General features: G+C 36.9%; 1 protein-coding gene across 1 annotated transcript; it reads left to right on the forward strand.

The window, feature by feature from the left end:
• The first annotated feature begins 613 nt into the window (after positions 1 to 613).
• ei24 (EI24 autophagy associated transmembrane protein) lies at positions 614 to 13,436 on the forward strand. Its single transcript, XM_059352344.1, has 11 exons — positions 614 to 733; positions 3,431 to 3,567; positions 4,474 to 4,619; positions 5,510 to 5,570; positions 6,635 to 6,701; positions 6,799 to 6,923; positions 10,051 to 10,170; positions 11,326 to 11,437; positions 11,521 to 11,632; positions 12,382 to 12,456; positions 12,552 to 13,436. Exons 2-11 carry the CDS (start codon positions 3,526 to 3,528, stop codon positions 12,712 to 12,714), a joined length of 1,023 nt encoding a protein of 340 aa, XP_059208327.1. The 5' UTR covers positions 614 to 733; positions 3,431 to 3,525; the 3' UTR covers positions 12,715 to 13,436.
• The last annotated feature ends 1,172 nt before the right edge of the window (positions 13,437 to 14,608 follow it).

Consider the following 14,608-nt stretch of genomic DNA (forward strand, 5'->3'; position numbering starts at 1 on the left):
ACCTTTTTATGGATTTTGTGTAGGGCCTATGATATAAACATGGCTCATTTCATCAGTATCTCTAGAAACGTCTTTATAGAATAAAATAAACATTCTCTTGAAGGAAGTTTATTATTATTATTATTATTATTAGACATTTACAATAGTAGTCGACTTTTTTTTATTGAAACCTGAGAATATATATAGAAACCTGAGAATATATATCAAAAGTCTGACAATATATATAGAAACCTGAGAATATATTGAAAATCTGAGAATATATATTAAAACTTTCAGTTAAAACAGTTCAGTTATATTTATAATTGTATGTAAAATGCTATTATTTACACTATTGTTTCACCCTTTTCCCGTTTAATAATTTATTAATCTTAATTTTATTTTATTTCTTAATTTTTTTTATTTTTTTTATCAGTATTATTATTTTCTCTCCCTATTTTCCTGTCAATCTACTGCTCCACCACTCCAGTCCAGTAGGTGGCGGTAATGCACCTGTACGTTGGTCTTACAACCGCCAATAAAACAAACGAAGAAGACCCCCTCCTTCACCCTCCCTTCGTCTTTCTGGAGCTAGGACTACATTTCCCATCATCCCTAGCAGTCGGAGCTTGCGCAATATGTTTTCCACGGCCCTGGCTGCTGGCAGAGACTGTTTGGTGTTGTTGTTGTTGTCACATTAAAGGGGCAAAAGAAAGAATCAGTGGAAGTTAATATAACCCCGAGGCTGACGCATGAGGTAAGAGGCTGCCGTGGTTGAGTTGTCTGCTCCTGTCTGACTTTACTCGCTTGTTGAGGTGTTGTCTTGACCAGAAACACCACAGTTATATTAGTTGTTGAGCGTTAACAGTTAGCTAGCAACACAGACAGACGAGCTAGCAGGAGGCACCAAACAAACCAGCGACAGTAAAAGATTAGGAGAGCAAAAGGTTTCCTGCTAGCTAGATAAAGAGAAGCTCCACGTGTCATATTGGTGTGACTTTTAGGTCAGAGAGTTAGCTAACACTGACTGTTAGCCATCACATGTATGAGCTAACGTTAACACACTGAGTCAGCTTGATCACACAAATAGTCACCTTATTGTCTAGAGCAGCTGTTCTCAACCTTGGGGTCGGGACCCCAGTTGGGGTCGCGAGATGATTTCTGGGGGTCGCCAAATCATTTTGGAAGTCAGCTCTGTCTTCTTTGGTCATTTAATGTCTTTTTTTTTTGTCATTTTGTGGGGTTTTTTAGTCATTTTGTGTCTTTGTTGGTTATTATGTGTCTTTTTTTGATAATTTTGTGGTCAATTTTGTGTCTTTTTTTGGTCGTTTTGTTTCCTTTTTTGGGCCTTTTTGTGTCTTTTTTTGGTAATTCTGTGTCTTTTTTTGGTAATTTTGTGTCTTTTTTAAATAATTTTGTGTCTTTTTTAGTAATTTAGTGTAATTTTTTTGGTAATTCTGTGTCTTTTTTGGTAATTCTGTTTATTTTTTTGGTTGAGCGGGGGTCGCGGACAACATGCATGTTAAATTGGGGGTCGCGACTCAAAAAGGTTGAGAACGACTGGTCTAGAGCAGCTGTTCTCAACCTTGGGGTCGGGACCCCAGTTGGGGTCGCGAGATGATTTCTGGGGGTCGCCAAATCATTTTAGAAGTCAGCTCTGTCTCCACTGTGTTAAAATATTCATGTGTTTTAGTCTTTTTGGTAATTTTGTTTCCTTTTTTTGGTTTTTATGTTTTTTTGTTTTTTTTTTCATTTTGTGTCTTTTTTTTGTCATTTTGTAGTCACTTTGTGTCTTTTTTGTCATTTTGTGTCTTTTTTTTGTAATTTTGTGTCTTTTTTTTATCACTTTGTGGTCATTTGTGCCTTTTTGGTCATTTTGTGTTTTTTTGGTAATTTTGTGTTTTTTGGGTGATCTGAACTGTGCGTGTGAGATTGTATTCAGTGAGTGGGGGTCGCGGACAACATGCATGTTAAATTGGGGGTCGTGACTCAAAAAGGTTGAGAACTACTGGTCTAGAGACAGCGACTGAGTAAAGGTTTCACTTTCCTTTGTTAGAAAACTTGTATAATTGACCGAGACTCAGTCCGCCTGAGAGTAAAAGAGGTGACGTTGCTGTTTTATAACGCTACCATGCAGACAAGTAATTGGTTTGTTAAACATGCACAGGACAATGGCAGCTTTTATTAACCCTCTGGAGTCTCCAACAGCGACTTCTTCATCACATCCAGACTAGAAAACAAAGCAGAGTGGAGCCCTACTGTAAATTAACCTCTAAAGTTCTGGCTGTAAACTCCATGAGGCCAGTTTCAGTTTGATGATGATATACCAAGTAAAACTGGAGACAAGCTCAAATATATTTAGTATAAAATGATAGAACTGGATGGAACCCTCTTATATGTTAGATTTGCAACATTTGTTCACATTTGCAACATTTAAAATTCTTTATTGAGCATGATAGTGTTTTGAAAGTTTAAAAAAAAGATTCAAAATCACATTTTATGTTGGACTTAAGGGCGAAAAAAGACACAAAATGATCAAAAAAAGACACAAAATGACCAAAAAAGACACGAGTTGGATGACAGGATGACACACAATCACAAGATCACATTTATGGTGGTTTTTCTTTGTTTCTTTTTGGTTCAAAATGTTGATCCAGTAAGTCAGAATAAAAAATTAGGTTAGGTTATATAGGTGAGGTTCTGCTGAAAAATATACCAACATGGCATTTAAACATTTTAAGTGTGTTTACAGGCAGGATGAAAATGATTAAAAAATGGACGAAATAACCCAAGACTTTATAGAGTTAAACATTCACAGGACAATGGTAGCATTTATTGAACAGATATTTGGCTTCCCTCGTTTCAGTTAACGGAGGGTAGCTAACAACATTATCCCGGTTTTTTTTCACGATTTATAAAGCTGGGAACCATTTTCCCCTGTTCTTTTTTCTTTTTCGTGTGATCTACATTAAACTTGTTTAACATTAAATTCTGAATTTTCATTGTATAGTATAGTGTCCAGTACAAAGAAAGACTCAACTTTTTACTTAAACATTTTAGAGAGAAGTGACAAATCACACATTAGCATTAAATCTAGTTGATGTAGTAGTTGTTTTTGTTTGTGAATCAGCATAAAATGTCTCCCAAACATCAAAGTATTTATAATACAAAGGTGGTAAAACACTGTTCCATCATTAAACTGTTTCAAGACCTGAGGACTATTTGTCATGCATGTAATTAATGTCATCATTCATTGAAGTAAAATAATAGCAATGTGTTACTGTAAAGTTTGATTTTCATGTATGCACATAAAAAAAGCAATTACCAATTTTCTTTTATAGCTTAAATCACATGTCATTATTTTGTATGAATGTGTTGGATGGGAGGGAAAACTAATTACCCAACATGAACTAGCTCTTGGCTTCACTCATGTCTTTGGTTTCTGGTTGCTCAGGTTACTGGGTGAGCCCCTCCCTGCCATGAGAGCTGACCACCAGGTCACCAGCCCCCCCTCCTTCTGCAGTTGATGGATCTGCAGCTGGTCCAGAGATGACAGACAGCGTCAGGGCCTTCCTCCGCAATGTTGCGACGGTCAGCGGACACACACACACACACACACACACAGACACACACTCACATACTGTATACACACAAGCTATGACACTAGGCACGAGGTACAATTGCAGTTCATTGACAGTGAACCATGAATTCAAACTAATCAAATCAAATAAAAATGATTTTATTTGTCCCCGAGGGAAAACTCACTTAGTCTGTTAGCTCTTCTGTAGTCGACCTAGGGCTGGGCGATATGGACCAAAAGTTATATCCTGATATATTTAGGCTGAATATCGAAATTCGATATATATCCTGATATTTTTATCGCAAAGTGAGAGCAAATGTTCAGTCAAAGTCAAAGCCAAATATGACATGTCATAAGTAGTTTTATTGAAACCATTTATTTAAGTGAACATAAATACAGAAGTACCTTTTTTTTAAAAAAATCAAAGCTCCATAAAGTGCACATTTAAATAAAAACATATCTTAAATAAAATAGCCTATGAAATCAAATTAGCCAATCTTTTTCCGAAATAAATATATTTATATGAGAAAAGAATAATGAACATTACAAAAGAACTAAATATGAAAATCCCCTAGTTTGGGCAGCATTTATATATAAAGAAAGAAAAAAAAAAAAGGATCATATTCCATATCACATTTAAAAATATATCGATATATTGCCCAGCCCTAAATGGATCCATTCAGTGCTATTTTAATGGAGGACGACAGTTCACCATCACCTACTACGGCCACAGTTATATACAGCTGCATCTCCATACATTAGAATATGATGGAAAAGTTCATTGTCCAGTAGTCCAAGCCAACATTTCCATAAACATACTTTTTAAAATTGGTCATGAAATGTTTCATTCTGTGTGTAATGGATCTATATGTTCTCTAAAACTCTCTGTGTGTTTTCTCTCACTCTGGGATCTTTAGGGGATCAAGGACTCCATATTGGGGATTGGAACAATCTCCAAGCTGGATGCCCGCATCCAGCAGAAAAGGGAGGAGCAGCGGAGGAGAAGGGCCAGCGGGGCCCTGGCACAGAGACGGGCCCAGAGTGAGGAGCGCAAACCAGACAAGTAGGCCACAAAATAAAAGCTGCTTATTTTGCTTGAAATGATGCTGAATTTCTTACTTAGCCAGTAATTATGATCTTTGATATTGTTAATGTGTCAGCATATATCTGTTTATGGGATTTATCAGCAGCTCTGTTTGAAGTTGTGGAGTCACAGTTACATCTCAAAAAATTAGAATATCATGAAAAAGTTCAATATTTTTTGTCAGTTATTTCAGAAAGTGAACCTCGTATATTATATAGTTTCATAACGGGTAGAATGAAATATTTCAAGCATGTATTTCTTGTAATTTTGATTCAAGCCTGTTTTTTCTGGGAAAAAACAGGCTTGAAATATTTCACTCTACGTGTATGAGTTTCTGAAATTATTGACAAAAAATATTGACCTTTTTCATGATATCCTAATTTTTAAAGATGTACCTGTATATTCTTGCAGGTGGAACTTACTGTGCACCTCCCATGCTCTGCATTATTCCCTGCAACTTCCAACAGTAAAATTGCTGTATTTACTTTTAGACAAGAAATGGTTCTTCTGGTTTTTCTGGCATTCCTAGAAAAATAAGTAGGAGTTTATGCTGCTGAGTGCTGAACCCAGTTCAAAACAATCCCCTGAGCATGTGTCATGTCTCTTTGCATATGTAAACCTGAAGTGTTTGGAATTTGTTCTATAATTCATGTCACTGTCAACAATGAAAATGACTATATAAATGTGTAAATACAACATGTTGTTTAATGGGAGCAGTCATGGATGTGTGCAGCTCTAACTGTGAGTGAAATCCACTCTTCCAAAAACTGAGACATATTAACAGTGTCCATGTTTAAGTGAAACCAAACTGTCCTTATATTTGGTTGGCTTATATTCAATGGACATTATTATTTTTTTCTCTCTCTCAGTGATCCTAAAGTAGCCAGCAGGATTTTTCAGTGCTGTGCCTGGAATGGAGGAGTGTTCTGGGTAAGTTATGTAACCTACTGTGACACTACAGCCTCATCACACACACTAATTAATATGTTACAGGTGCAACATGTTGTTTGAAACCTGTCTTTTAGCTTCTGTTAAATCAGAACTAAATTATCCTGACTTATATATGACTTCTGTCCCTAATCCTTTGGGTGCTGTGCTGTCTGCAGCGCCCGAAAAAAGTCTTAAAATGTCTAGAATGTGATTATTGTCACACTGTTAAAATAATAGCCTATGTCATTTTTTGTCAAATTTTCTTTTTTTTTTTTTTTGCCTAAATCATCTCCTCATTGCCACCTATGGTAAAATCTCCTACATCCTCAGTTGATCAGATCATGTGATTTTACCCCTTTAAGATAATGGCTTATGTCAAGTGTGTGACTTAAGCAGATTTATTATGCCTAAGTCAAAATAAAATGTGACTTAGGCAATTTTTTGAACATGGCTTTGTGACTTAAGCAAGATATGATAACACTTTATTTTAAAGGTGTCTACATAAGAGTGACATGAGCTTGTCATAAACATGACATGGGATGTGTCATGAACATTAATGACACTTTGAAGTAACATTAATGCTCATGATACTTGTCATGTCATGTTTCTGACAGGCTTGTGTGACTCTTATGTAGACACCTTCAAAATAAAGTGTTACCATATCTTGCTTAAGTCACAAAGGCATGTTCAAAAAATTGCCTAAGTCATTTATTTCTCTTAAGTTACATAATTTACACACAGTGTTATTACTATGCCAATAGCCATCCTTTGTTACATCCTTTTTGAGTGAAATGATCAATAAATGTCATATGTTACACTTTTGGTGAAGTTTTTTGTGTTTCCTGCAAAACTTGAAAAAATGAGTTAGGCTATTATTTTAACAGGGTGACGATATATAAATGCAAAGCCTCAAAAGCTTTTCAAGTTTTTTCCAATTTACTGATTGTGTCTTTTTTTTAGGCTGGTGTAACCTTTAAATATCCATGAAACCTTTTAAGTCAAGTACCAGTTTTAAAGCCCTGTTGTGTTGAAGAGTAACAATACTATTTAATTTTTCTCTCCAGCTCAGTCTGTTTCTCTTCTACCGGGTGTTTATCCCACTGCTGCAGACTCTCACAGCAAAAATCATCGGTATGTACATGTTTGGCTGCTATCTGCTGGATCTAGGGGCAGCTTCTCTGGATCTGATGGTAAGAACCAGTCAGTCAACAAGCTGTTTGTGTTGCAGGTGACCCCTCCCTCCATGGCAGTGTGTGGTCCTGGTTAGAGTTCATCCTGACCTCCGTCTTCAGCGCTCTCTGGGTTCTCCCTCTCTTCGTCCTCAGCAAGATAGTCAACGCCATCTGGTTCCAGGTCGGGCCTCGCTCTGCTACACTGTAGCAGCCATTTAAAAATCTATACATCGATCCCATTACACAGTCTGACATGCCACATCCACAAAGATGCATCCTCTTCAATGGCCTTAAAGGCATAGAGAGGATTTATTTAAGCACAGCTGTATGAGGTACTTATCCATAGTAAAAACTTGATTTATTACCTCAGAAATTTTTTTTAGGACAACACTATGGTCTCAATCGCTAGTAAAAAATCTTCTTCAAGACAATTTGATGTTAATAGTTTAAATTATTGCCAGATAAAGAATAAGATAGATAAAGAAGATAAAGATAAAGAATCGTATGATTTGGGGCATGGCTACCTTTGATTGACAGGTCACTAACTAGGCGAATCGTCATCAGGAGAGAAGCAGAGTAATGTGTATCCATGGCAACGTGTCAATAAAGTTATATAAAACGTTATATAGATATAAAAAAGGACGTTTAGCAATTTGGTCTCGTAACTTTAACCCTTTCACTGTATTTTCACTTAATGACAGTTTATTTGAACGTTTTGTTCATTAAAAATGTAAGTGACGAACATTAGTTTTTGTTTGTTGTTAGCCAAAATCAACATCCCAGTTAATGCTAACATGAATTAGCAGCAGCTTCTCTCAGTCAGGTTGAGGTGTAGAGAGGCTGTAGTCAGTGATCAGATCCCTCTCCTCCTCCACAGTCCAGATATGGTCTGCTCGACGAGTGTAACACTAAATTTGATGCTTCCAACGGGCCACAAATCAACGGGTGACGTCACAGTCACTACGTCTATTATTTATATACACTCTGTTTAGGTGTATGCGAGGGAACTGAAGGGGTTCTGGTACTGTAATTTTTCCTCACAGAACTGGAGTTGCTGGTCTACTGCTGCCTCGGTTGGTTAGTTTGTTTGTGTTATTGTGTGACTTTGGTATTTTTTTTAAAGGGTTAATTCTGATTCACCATACTCAGAAAATAACATAAACTAACCAACCGACTGAGGCAGTGTGGCAGCAGCAGCTCCTGTGTTCAGCAAGGTAAAGTTACTGGGTTTTTTTCTCAAAGGAGCCTGGTGGCTTTGAAGAGAGCAGAGAATGGCTTCTGTTCTTCAATTCCCACTGCATACACTTAAACAGGGCTGTCTTACAGAAAGGGTAAAGGGGTGAATAGATTCTTAACCCATTTAGGCCTAAAATGCCTGTAAAAAATGCCTGTAAAACCTATGTTAAAAACCTGAAGTTTTTCTGGAAATTCCACAGAAGTGTCTACTAAATAATAGATTTTTCAGCCTCTGTAGCAGATAGAAATGAAATTCAAAAAGTATTTGCTGTTCTATCTGAGCTCCCTCCGCTATATGGGAAAAGTCCCATGATGCATTGCAACACTCCCACATGTTTTGTCATTTTGTGTCTTTATTTAGCCATTGTGTGTCTTTTTTGGTCTTTTTATGTCTTTTTTTAGTCATTTTGTGTCTTTTTTTTAGTCATTTTGTGTCTTTTTTTTTGGGTCATTTTGTGTCTTTTTTTTTGGGTCATTTTGTGTCTTTTTGTGTCTTTTTTTTGGGGCATTTTGTGTCTCTTTTTTTTGGTGATGATTTCAAAGTTCTGGAAAAGTCCCATGTTGCATTGCAACACTCCCACATGTATTCTGATGCATTTCATTGGCCAAGAGACCGAAAATAGGTGGAAAAAACTACAAATACTACAAAACGACGTATCCGCTTTCCCGGCTTTAATGGTAGAAAAACGCAACAACGCCCCTGGTTTTAATGGTAGAAATACGATAATGCTTTCCCGCCTTAAATGGGTTAATATAGTGTACACTTAAACTGATTAGTTTTTGGGTTTTTTTTGGGCTTAACGACATTTAGCTGCTGCCTCCATCCATAGCAGTACATTACTGAACTTCTGTGCCTGCACTCCCACCTGCTTCTCCAAACAGTGCTGTATACTAATGTAGATAATACACTGACTATGGATAAGTACCTCAAACAACCCCACTTCAAAAATATGAATTTGAAAGGCTTTTGTGACTTGCTGCCAAAGGATGCATAATGTATCGTATATTATTGTCACTGGAATATGACTTATCGGAATAGAGTTGCAGTGAAATACAGCTGACTCGAATGGGCTGCATGATCAAAAATGGTTGAAATTGATAAAGCCAGCTCTGCTTCTCCCATAAGTTGTAAGCAAGTCTGTTCTCCCTGTGCTATGTTTCAAATGGATCCTTTTGTTCAAAAAAGGAAATGTCCTGTAGCTATAGATAAAGACTTGTATTGAGCAATGGGTTTAATTGAAGTCACATCATTAAACTGCACTCCTGTGGCCTTAGCTGCCTCACAATACAAACTTCTGAGGCATCACTGAAGTTTGTTATGACACAACACACACACACACACACACACACACACAAGTCTTTGAATTGTTGAATTGCCTGAAATTCTAACTTGTTGCCTGACAGGTATTTTGGGCTTTTCTCAGCACTTTTATCTGAGCTCTACAGGACATAATAGTAGTGAATACATATTAAAATATTGTTTTTTAAATAATTTCCTTACAAATGAGTTTTTAGTAGGGGTGCACGGATTGCAATTTTCTGTCCGATCACCGATTTTTTTTAAAAAGCCTGACCTGCCGATTCCCATTTTTTTATAACTCACAGCATACACCTTCAATGTTTGAATCTTATTTTATTGAAGAACAATAGCACAGCAGTATTTTTCTTTAACAAATAAAGGGGATCACAATGTCTGAGGTAGTTAATAAAATATTGAACTTAAAATAAATAGTAACAATTTACAGGACAAACTAACAAAATAACTGCAACCATAAATAAAGTGTCCTGAGTTTTTGGTTTTGTTATAGTACAACAAGAACAAATGCCCAAATGTAGCAGCTTTGTGGCCATTCAAATGTTTAAATAAATAGCAAATAGACCTTTGTGGAGGTAGATAAGATCGCTAGATAAGATCGGTTTGACGTAAAAGAATTGGCCGATCCCGCAAAATTAAGGAAGTCGGTGCCAATCGATCAGTGCACCCCTGGTTTTTAGTCAATCTGTAGCTGATGTCATGTCATAATACTCTGTTGACACAGATGAAGATATCAGGGTGTTTTTCTCTGTTGCAGGATATAGCTGACCTAGCATTTGAAGTGTCTGGATGTAAAGCGCAGCCGTTCCCCAGCGTCAGTAAGATCATCGCAGACATGCTCTTTAACCTGCTTCTCCAGGCGCTCTTTCTCATCCAGGTACGTTTTTGATGGAATTGTAATTTGCAGGGTTGGTACGGGTGCTTGAAATTCTTGAAAATGCTTGAATTTAAATGTTGTATTTTCAAGGTTTAAAAAGTGCTTGGATTTTGGATAAAGTGCTTGTAAACGCTTGAAATTCTTACTGTATTTTGCAATCTGACTATATCCATCTATAGACTATAGATAATCACATGTTCAATGTAAAAAATAACGAGTAGCCTATCTGAAATGAAGACCGTTCCTCCTACAAGTGTAATACCATCGCTGTTGGTATGGTTCAGTGAAATCTCCCCCTTTTAGTATGTAAGTACTCATCTAAAACATGCAATTTACAACAGGTGTAAGATACTGGAAAAGCTTGAAAATGGACCTTGAAAGTCCTTGAAAAAATGCTTGAATTTGACCACTGCTAAAGTGTACGAACCCTGAGTCATACTCCTGGGTTTCCTGTTAACCCTCTGGAGTCTCCAAAAGCTCCAAATCCAGACTTCTTCATGACATCCAGACTAGAAAACATGTCTTTGCATGACTTGCAACATTTCAAATTCTTTATTGAGCATGATGGTGTTTTGAAAGTAAAAAATAGATTCAAAATCACATTTTATGTTGGACTAAAGGACTAAAAAAGACACACAAAAAAAGACAAAAAAAGAATCAAAATGACTAAAAAAGATACAAAATGACCAAAAAAAAAGACACAAAATGACTAAAAAGACAAAATTACCAAAAAACAAACAAGACACAAAATGAGAAGACAAAATTACCAAAAAAACACAGAAGACACAAAATGACAAAAAAAAGACACAAAATGACCAAAAAAGAGACAGAAAATAACAAAAAAAGACACAACAAATGACACAAAATTACCAAAAAAAGACACAAAATGACTAAAATGACAAAAGTACCAAAAAACAAACAAGACACAAAATGAGAAGACAAAATGACCAAAAAAACACAGAACACACAAAATGACTAAAAAAGACACAAAATCACCAAAAAAGATTTAAAAAAGACACAAAATGACTTACAAAGACATGAAAAGGATTCAAAAATGGACTAAATAGCCCTATAGGACTCCATAGAGTTAAGACAGTTACTTGTAAGGCTTTTATTCTACTAAACTTCTGGTTTCTGCCTTCCTTTCTCCTGCAGGGGATGATTGTTAGCCTCTTCCCCATTGATGCCATTGGACAGATGGTTAGCCTCCTCCACATGTCTCTGCTCTACTCCCTCTACTGCTTTGAGTATCGCTGGTTCAACCATGGTGAGATAACTCTCTTTACATTCTGCACCCAAATGATCTGGAGTGAATGGAAACACATCAAAGGCTCCTAATGTTTGTTTCAGGCATCGAGATGCACCAACGGCTGTCCAACATTGAGAGGAACTGGCCCTATTACTTTGGCTTTGGTCTGCCCATGGCTCTGCTGACCGCCCTGCCCTCCTCATACATCATCAGGTAACACTCCCAATGCTTCATTTGTCCAAAAAAAAAAAATAACACAAAGGTTAATTGATATAGAAACGTATCATTAGTTACAGCCTTGCTTTTTCTATTTTAAGAGTGATTTTGTATGTTAAGTCCATTGTCCAGATGTCCTACAGATTGTTTTACACATTAATAACATATAAACTGCTATCAAGGTAGTTTGTGATCTACTATATATTTTATATATTTGATAACATTATTTATAGAGATGTGTCTATGAATGTTTTAGACCTGGGAATTGCATTTTTGTGTGTGTTAGTGTCCTCATTAAGATTGGGTTCAGATTGCAGGAAGAAATTACCCAAATGTGATTTATTTCTCTGATGATTTTTTTTTTCACACCAGCGTTTAAACACAACAATCACATGGAATCCGATCTTTCAAATACCGATTTGGGCCGCTTTCATATCAGATACAGGTTTTATTATTTGCAATGCAAACTTTGTTTAAATAATGATATCGCAATTCAAGCAAATTTTCACAGACTGGTGCACAGTAAAAAAAACTCACCTTGTTTGGAGGCCTACTCTGCTGTTAGGCTTTGTAGGGCAGAATAGATGTTTAGACTTTGGAAAACACAGGTTAAAATACATCCTACTTACAAAATACTGCAGGAATTATAGAAAGAGCGGGCTTACATACTGGATAACAGACCTCTTGTTGTCCGTCCACTGAGTTATCCTTTACTGTATGTTTTTTGTCGTTTATTTTCCACCTAGCGGCTGCTTGTTTTCCATCCTCTTCCCTCTGTTCATCATCAGCGCTAACGAGGCCAAGACGCCAACAAAGCTGTAGTGAGTGAGACACAAAGAGTGATTTTCTTTCTGAGTTTCTTATAATGCATGAGCCACTGATCACATGTGTGTGTTTTTTTTTTTAACTCTTTCAGCCACTTCCAGCTGCGTCTCTTCTCCCTGGTTGTGCTAATCAGCAACAAGCTTTTCCACAAGACGGTCCACCTGCAGTCCTCCCTGACGTCCTCCACCTCCTCCGAGAGGCTCTCCTCCCCCCACACCTCCCCCACCCGCCACAGACCCCTACCCACCCAATGATGAATCAACATGAAGGAGACAGGGAAAAAAAGCAGTTTTACGAGTGGCTTTACTCAAATGCGAGAGAGCAATTTTCCTGACAGAAGATGAAGATGATAAGTGGTTTTAGGACAAAAGGGGTTTTACATGTTTTTATCTGATCTCTGTCCCACCAAACACATTTAAGTGTGACACAAAAATCGACTGCCCTGTGCCTCACACTCAAACACATTATATACTCGGCTCTCGACTTGTTTTCTTTTTTCTTTCATTGTTTTTTTTGTTGTTTTTTTTGTATAATGTGCCATTTGAGTGACTCTCCTTTAATAAAAGACAGCACAAGAAATCATGTAGTTTAAATATGTTGAACTTGTGACGAGAGGGATTTTTTTTTGCAGAAGGAGCTTGTTTGTTTGCATTTAGAAGCGAAGCACAGTCTTGTTTTACCTACAATATGTTTTCTTGATGTTGCAAGTCACATTCCTTCCTCACAGGTTGAATGTTTTGTTGCACATGGATATGTTTTTCTGTCAGATAATGGTGTCCCAGCAGTTCCACCAATAACCTTGTATAGTAAAAAGGGGAGGCTGATTTTTTGTTTTTTTTACCCTGTAAGAGCTTTGTTTCAGTAGAAAACACAAATGAGTTCTGGAGCTGCTATAAAAAAATATTGGTTACCTTAATGGAAACCAAACCATGTCACTCTTGTTGTGTGTTAACTAAAGGTTAGCTTGGTGTCTCACCCCAAATTAAATCTCACCCCACTGACAGATGAGATGTACACTACTGGTCAAAAGTTTTAGAACACACCAACTTTTCCAGAATTTAATTGAAAATGATGCAGTTTAATGTCTCAGTGTACTCTGAAATTAATGCACATTTGCAACATTTAAAATTCTTTATTGAGCATGATAGTGTTTTGAAAATAAAAAAAAGATTCAAAATCACACTTTATGTTGAACTAAAGGACTAAAAAAAGACAAAATGACCAAAAAAAAGGACACCAGAAGACACAAAATGACAAAAAAAAGACACAAAATGACTTACAAAGACATGAAAAGAATTCAAAAATGGACAAAATAGCCCAAGACTCCATAGAGTTAAGTTGTTAACCCATTTCTTGTTCCCTGAAAAAAGGCCTACTTGTATAATTCTGAAATGTACATTATTTTTCAGTTTTGGTTAACCTTACCTTTTTTTATTTACCTCTGGCAGTTCACCACTTACCTTTGTACCCTTTCAAGCTGTTCATTTGACTTGAACTGCTTGAATTTCAATAAAAAACTGGAAAAATTGGGGTGTTCTTAAACTTCTGACCGGTAGTGTACATGTTACACATCTTGAGGTGACACCAGCAAAGAAAAAAAAGCTGCTGAAGCATTTTCAGTGTGAACTAGTAGGTGATAGGTGAGACGACACTGCCAAACTGTTGCATCAATGTTTTATTTCACTTCAACCACTACAGCGCTGAGCTCTGTGACAGAGGACGGTCGTCTTTATACCGTAACAAACGGGTGATCAGCCTCGACCGCTTGCTCTAGTTTTCCTCCTAGAGAGCTGACAGAAATCTCATTGGTTCCTACAGATTATCTGGCTGTTCCATTTCTGTGCTGTATATAATGTTAATACATCCTGAATGTTCAACCAGAAGCCCACCACCACCATGCAGCGACCCACTCAACAACCTTTCTCTCACTCATTAAAACTCATGGCCGCGGGGGAGGGGTCGTGATTTTAAAACGGTGTGCAGTTATTGTAAGAAGAGCATAGTGTTTGTGCAGACTGATGTATGTGAGTGAGGTTTTGTAAAAGTAATACGTCTAATTTCAATAAAATTGGTCAGTATTCAAAACTTTGATCACTGTGTTCGGGTTTTACTACCATGATGAGAACCAGGGGCCGGATTCACAAAGCA

The sequence above is a fragment of the Centropristis striata genome, chromosome 15 (genome assembly GCF_030273125.1).
Source record: "Centropristis striata isolate RG_2023a ecotype Rhode Island chromosome 15, C.striata_1.0, whole genome shotgun sequence".
Taxonomy (NCBI): domain Eukaryota; kingdom Metazoa; phylum Chordata; class Actinopteri; order Perciformes; family Serranidae; genus Centropristis; species Centropristis striata.